This window comes from Pelodiscus sinensis, chromosome 1, assembly GCF_049634645.1.
Source record: "Pelodiscus sinensis isolate JC-2024 chromosome 1, ASM4963464v1, whole genome shotgun sequence".
Classification (NCBI taxonomy): Eukaryota; Metazoa; Chordata; order Testudines; family Trionychidae; genus Pelodiscus; species Pelodiscus sinensis.
In genome coordinates, this window is record NC_134711.1 from 328,468,985 (window position 1) to 328,476,071 (window position 7,087).

The 7,087-nt window shown below is 44.7% G+C and overlaps 1 protein-coding gene across 1 annotated transcript; it reads left to right on the plus strand.

The window, feature by feature from the left end:
- The first annotated feature begins 5,433 nt into the window (after positions 1–5,433).
- Positions 5,434–6,270, plus strand: LOC142829063 (olfactory receptor 52P1-like). The gene has a single exon (XM_075926421.1). The coding sequence runs from the start codon at positions 5,434–5,436 to the stop codon at positions 6,268–6,270; it is 837 nt and encodes a 278-aa protein (XP_075782536.1).
- Positions 6,271–7,087: the final 817 nt, after the last annotated feature.

A 7,087-nucleotide genomic window follows, 5' to 3' on the forward strand; every position in this document is an offset into this window, starting at 1 on the left:
AACTGCTCAAGTAAATCTGTGCAACTCCTTGCCTGAGGAGGGTGAGAAGGCTAGGACTATAACAGAGTTTAAAGAGAAGCTAGATAATTTCATGGAGGTTAGGTCCATAAAAGACTATTAGCCAGGGGATAGAAATGGTGTCCTTGGCCTCTGTTTGTCAGAGGCTGGAGAGGGATGGCAGGAGACAAAGCTCTAGATCATTGTCTTCGGTCCACTCTCTTTGGGGCATCTGGTGCTGGCCACTGTTGGCAGACAGGCTACTGGGCTGGATGGACCTTTGGTCTGACCCAGTCCAGCCGTTCTTATGTTCCTTTATTTGTTTTAAACCTGCTGCCTATTAATTTTATTTGGTTCCCCTGAGACTTTGGGCTATGTCTCAGCCAATTTTTTCTTCACTCCCAGGGGATATTCTTAAGCTGCAGTTCACTAGGGTCTATTTTCTGCTGTTCTCCCTGTTCACGGTGGCTAGGGAATTGTGTGGAAGTCCTGCCAAACTGAGAGTCCACAGAGACCGGGCAAGGGAATGATAAATGGGACTGCCCAGTTTGGTGACTGTCAGACATGTGAGACTCAGATGCTGGCTCGGAAGGCTCAGCCTCTCTGCAGCATTAATGGAATTACCAGCCTCTTCTGGCTAGGGTTTCGGTGAGTTGCCTCTTTCTGCATTATAGTTAGTGCTAAGGCTTTCAGGGTTCAAGACAAGAACCGCCTGGGAAGGCATTCAACAAGAAAGTGGCTAGAATTGTTCAGTGTTGTCAGAAACACTAAGGGTTTTACCTAGTAAAATTGGAAATAGACAAATATTTATTTATATTTATGGTCAGTTCCTTTTCTCTCACCTTGTCCTTTCATCTGTCCCAGTAACTCTTTTGGGAGCTGTACGGTTTCTCCTGTGGTTTGTTCAATATCTCCAATTCAGCAACTTCCGTGCCCTGCTGGGAAGCACGTTCCTACCCTCTGCAAAGGGCATCTGTGTTCCCAGAAGATTCCCTACACGAGGGGGTCTGAGAAGCGTGCCCGGATTCTGCTCTCAAACTCTGCTTTCACCAGGTCACTCTAGATTGACACTGGCCTCTTAGAGGAGTATCAAGGCCCAGGTGTATTGAGACAGAGGACATGCAGTGTTCAGATCACAATGGCCTGCAGTTTGGAAACAAAGTGAATCCTGCTGAAGCCACAGACCAGAGATACAACAAGATCTCTTGAGATAAATGGGGTGTCTCAGACTGGCACATCACCTGGACCACACTATGGCAGATGGTGTCTGGCACAGTACAGACCATCCCTCCTCTGTAAGGAATCCCACTGTGTTCTCGTCGCAATTTCAGGAATTGACAGCACAGAAAAGCAGCCTCAGGAAGATGGGTTTGGGTTTCTAACAGGATGCAGTACGCTAACGCTTTGCCATTGCAAGGAAAAGTTGCTCTCACTGGCTCCTTCCAGTTTCTGAATCCTTGTGTCCTTCCCTGCAGAGGCTGAGCTGACCTGCTGGGGCTCCCTTCACCCCCAGAAAAGCAGTTCATGTTGGTCTCCCCATTTTCCCCCACTGCAAGCAGACTCTGAGTCTGTGGAGATATTTTTCTGAGCTGTTGCTCTTGTAACCACCACTGGGTGGATTTGAACCTGGGACCTCTGAAGCTGAGTATAGGAGCCTCTACCCGCTGAGCTAAAAGCCAGGTTGCTTCCAAACCCTACTGCCTAGGGCTCTTGGTCTTAACTGTTGCTGTGGTCTAGGTACCACTTGCATTGCTCAGTAACCACACTAGGTGTGCGGGTTACACTATGGCGTCTGGCACCTGTGTTACAACCTGGGTGAGGGATTTCACTGTCCGGGCTGGAAATGGCAGGACCTCTCTGGGTGAGTGGACAGGACCCGGGATTTTGGGGCAGAGAACAGGATGGACACACTGGCAATGGTAGAGGTAGGGAGGGGGGGTTGCACAGCCAGGAGGGCAGCGCTGGGGGTTTTGGGAGAGGCAGGAGGCTCGTAGAGACGCAGGCAGCACTGGGGACTGTGGGAACACAGAGAACCATGTCCATGGAGAGAAGGTCCATGCGCACTATAGTAACCCATGTGCACAGTGTGGGTCCCTGTCCCATGTAGTGGCACTTCCAGAGAGAAATAAGGTCAAGGGAGCTCTTCAGCCTTCATTGCGCACCCACTGGCTTAATAGCTCTAGCTGTAGCAGCTCTTATGCTAAGCACCAGCACCCGCTGGTTCAAATCCACTGGGGGGTGGTAGCACTGTTTCTGTCGAGTCTGGTACTTGGTTTAGTGCTGGCTGAGGTGCATCAGTGTGGACAAAGAAACATATGTGGACAACTGAGCAGCACTGGAGTTTGAAGGAGGAGGCAGCAGGTGGATGACCAAGCAACAGTGCAGATTAAGAAGGTAGGCGTTCCATAATGAGAATGGGCCATCTGAGGCCTGATATTAATACAGGTGCCATGTCTAGGGGCCACTGAGAGCTGCTCTGGAATCATTTGCTGACCAGCTCTGTTTCTCTTTCATGGCAAAGGTTGGAAACTCATTGCTGGGTGCAGAGATTTCCGAAGGTCAAATCGTGCTTTTCTCACCATTAACATTCATCCACAAAGACGGTAACAGGATCTCTCAGTGTTGTGAAATATACAAGTAAAGTCACATTTCCAAGCTGCGACAATCACAGGAGAATTTTGCCTGATAACGATCATTCAGCTCAATAGATGGGAAAGTGCCCCCAGCTGGGTCCTGGGGAAAAGTGCACAGATTCCACGGCTAGGAGGAAACGTTATGACCACATACTCTTAATTCTTGTAGAGAATTATCCAACTTTAATTTAAAACTTCTCAGTTATGAAGAATCTGCCGTGTCCTTTCAGAAAATGTTCTACAGTAAATTATTCTCAAGGTTAAAAGATGTTTGTCACTGTTTCCAGTTAGAATTTCTTTTAATTTCAACTTCCAGACAATACATCCACCTAAATCTGTGTATGCTCGGCTGAAAAGTATATTATTAAGTATGTGGTCCACATCTAGATAATAGGGTTTGTCATAAAGCCACTCTTTAACTGTATTTCTTCAACTAAAGAGATTGAGATCTTTGAGTCTATCGCTATGAGACAGGGTTTGAAATCTTTTACTAATTCTTGTAATTTCTCTTGGAATGCCTTTCAGTATCCACCTTGAACCATGGAGACCAGAACTAGGCAATGGATTCCAGCTGCCGTCACACCAGTGCCCAATACAGAGGTAAAATAATTTCTTTACCTCAGGATATTCTTCTGAAAAAATGTCAGTTATGTCCACTTTGCAATTGTGTTCTTCTGAATGAAAATCAAAAGACCAGAGGGGTTTTTCTGACATTGGTAATGCTTATTCTATGAGGAAGAAGTCTTCTTCCAAAAGCTCTTTCCCAAAAAGGCGTGTGTGGATGGGGAAGAGGGAGTTTTTTCAGAAGATGAAGGAGGAAAAAGATGAAAGAGATTCTTTGGGCCACCCAATCAAACTGGGAGCTCATGTTTGGTTTAATTATTCTTTCATCTCCCCCAAAACATTTTTTCGAGAACTTGTGCTTCCAGAGATTATCCCCCATCATTTGAGCATCACCTACGTTCTTTTTTCCTAGAGGTAGATATCTCCATTGCTCTAGGAGCACACATTTTATTTGCTCCAACCCACTTTGCCAACTTCTCCAGATTGCACTCAATCGGTATCTGCTCCACTTCACTATTTATGATCCCCTAATTTTTGTGCCATGTGCAAATGTAGATACTGAGGCATGAGGAGGGCAAGCAGAAGAACTGCTCACATGAGTCTCTGCTTACACTTGTCTGTTAACACCTTCCAGTTATGTCCCAGATAAAACTGGTGCTTGCAAGAAACTGATGCACCAAAAGCAACACGGGAAGTGACAGAGTTGGAAGACTGCAGCCCTAAGTACCAAGGCCTTTAGAATCATCTTTCTCCTGTTCATGAACTTCCCAATGAGCACAAACTTTAGCTCAGTCTAACAATCTCCACTTTGTGTCCATTTGGCATCACAGATCAGGACTATGGTCTACCTTCTCTTTGAGAGTGAAAGCCCCAGGTGCTGCAGAAGAATGTGTAAAATCCCCAGCATTAGGGAGATGGGTGGGAGTGACTTCCCCATCATGGGGATGTCACCCTATGCCCATCAGACAGATTGGCCTGTGCCATTGAGGTACGGACTTTCCAAAATATTTATCTGTAACTATTGTACCTGGATAGTTGTACTATCCATGTAATTGTCCAAACCCTTCCTGATTGTTGCTTAGAACATGGTCTCAGCTTCCTCTTGTGACATGTGTTCCTCAGACTGGTTAGGCCCTGAGTGATAAAAAGCATTCTGAATCACAAATTTTGATTTTGTTGTATAAGACAGAGAGAACACATTCTTTATCTGTTCCCTACCATTAGTATTATACAGACTTTTGTCATGTCACTCTTATTCATCACCTTTGTGAGGTAACATTCCAACTTTTTTCAACTTCTTCCTATATAAGAATTTCCCATCTTCTTCTCTGGGTCTGAACTCCTCTAGTTCATCAATATTTGGTGTGAGATGGGTTCACGATACTACACACAGAAGTACGCACAGAAGAGTCCAGAGAGAATGAAGCATGGAATGACTGATCTCATGCAGTTGTCTTTTCTCTAAGATTCTGCCTCCCACTTTTCCTAGATCAAAATAGTTTCTTTAGTTTCCTACCACTCTTGCACTGAGAGCCGTGTTTCAAAGAATTGTGTTCCATGATCCCCATGTCCCTCCGCTGAGTTCATATAATTGAATAAGAACCTGGTTAGGTGTTTGAAAAGTTCATGCTTTTCCCTACAATGGGAATTTATCTTGCAATTATTGACACTGATGTTTCTCTTCCATTATACTGCTCATAGGCTCGACTTGCTTAGGTCCCTCTCAGAACTTCTATCGATTTAGCTCTAATTTTTACATACAGATCTATGTTTAGATATCATTTTAACATATGTATCTAGAATTAGATCTATATAAATAGAGATAGTGATATGGATCTAGATATATATATATATATATAGAAATCTGTATCACTATCTCTATTCATATCTAAACTTAGGTATAGATATCTATCTAGATATAGATACAGACATAAAGACAGATAGATGACAGAGATATGGATAGCGATAGCGATACAGATTATTAGATTTCTAGATAGGGATAGTGATTACTAGATTGTTAACTATAAACTATTTATTATACTAATTGATGTGTAAAGTGTGTAATCCCATTTCCGTGCTTCTCTCCCTTCACAGGAAGCATGAGAACTTCTAAGGCCAATCTATGAACTGATCATTCATGGCAGGTTTCAACCTCACACCCTCTCATCAGTCAACTTTCATACTAACAGGCATTCCTGGCTTGGAAAATGCCCACATCTGGATTTCCATCCCTTTCGCTATGTCCTACTTTACCACCCTGTTGGGAAATTTCACAGTTCTGTTTGTTGTGGGCAAAGATCAGACCCTGCAAAAGCCGATGTACCTACTGATGTGCATGCTGGCGCTCACCGACATTGCTAAATCCACCTCCACCTTGCCGAAGGCCCTGTGTATATTTTGGTTCAATTGGAATGGCATTACGGCGGGTGGCTGCTTTACCCAGACTTTCTTTCTTAACACAATTGCTTTTACGCAGTCCGCCATTCTGGTCACAATGGCCTTTGATCGCTATGTTGCCATATGCAACCCCCTTAGATATGCCACCATCCTCAGCAATACAAGAATTACTGTGTTAGGGTTTGTAGGTTTGATAAGAGGTGTTCTCTGTATGCTGCCTCTGCCTCTGTTCTTAAGCTGGCTGCCATTTTGTGCCAACCACACAATTGCCCATACGCACTGTGAGAACATGGCTGTGGCAAAGCTGTCATGTGGGGACATCACAGTCAACAGCATATACAGCTTGGTGGTATCGTTTGTGGTCAGTGGGTTAGACCTGATGCTCATTGCTCTGTCCTACGGTCTGATCATCAGGGCCGTCCTCAGAATCTCCTCCAGGAAAGCCCACCAGAAAGCCTTCAACACATGCACAGCCCACATATGTGTAATGCTGACCACTTATACTCCAGGATACCTGAACAGCTTGACGCAAAGATTCGTTCAGAGCATCGCTCCCCATACTCAAGTGATCTTGGCCAACGTCTATCTCCTCATCTCTCCCATGCTCAACCCCATAATTTATGGGGCCAAAACCAAAGAGCTTCGTGACAAAGTGAGGAGATGCACCTGCAGAATGTGATTTCCTGTGTGTGATAAGAGACGGTAAAGGTGTCTATGGATTAATCGGGGCGCTGTATCCCAGACTATTCAGCATTGTTCCAGTTCACACTCTGAGCGGTTTTTGACACCTAATGTATGTCAAGACTGCATGGCTCTGTTGATGGATACATGTAAACTAGTTTACCCGGCATAAGCAAATAATACCCGCTTCATTAAAATAAACATGGCCGCTGTGCTGTGCAAACCATCAGCAGATCCAGCACAGTGCAGCAGTCTAGACATGGATCTGTTGGCTGGGGAAGCCTTTGCTGACCGATCCTGTAAACTTCGTTCCTAACTTAAATAACTGGATTGGTTATATCTCAAAATCAGTCCCCTCCCGGAGCCCCAATTGGGCCCACTGATGATTAGCTTTTAGTAGCTCCTGACCATAGAAACATAAAATTTTGCACAGATTTCCTAACTTCAATCACTGGATTGGACATATATTGAAATCGGTTCCCCCAGTTCCTCCAGAACCCCAATTGGGCCCACTGATAATTCCGAAAGATGTCTGAAACGGGAAGAGCTAGAAGCACCAAATTTTGCACTGATACTATTGATTTCCTAATTTAAATAACTGGATTTGTTATATCTCGAAATTGGTTCCCCCAGAGCCTCAATTGGGCCCACTGATAATTAGCTTTTAGTAGCGCCTGATCATAGGCATTTGCTGGATTTTTCTGTTAAGCATGTCACATAAACTGCAACTACGAGATCCTAGAGGATAAAACATTGGGCACCTGCAGCACCATCAAGGAAAAGACCATAGGCGAGAGGCTGCAGTGGGGCAGAGA

Excerpts from the sequence above, each read along its gene's own strand:
- LOC142829063 (XM_075926421.1), top strand. The coding sequence starts at position 5,434 with ATGTCCTACTTTACCACCCTGTTGGGAAATTTCACAGTTCTGTTTGTT.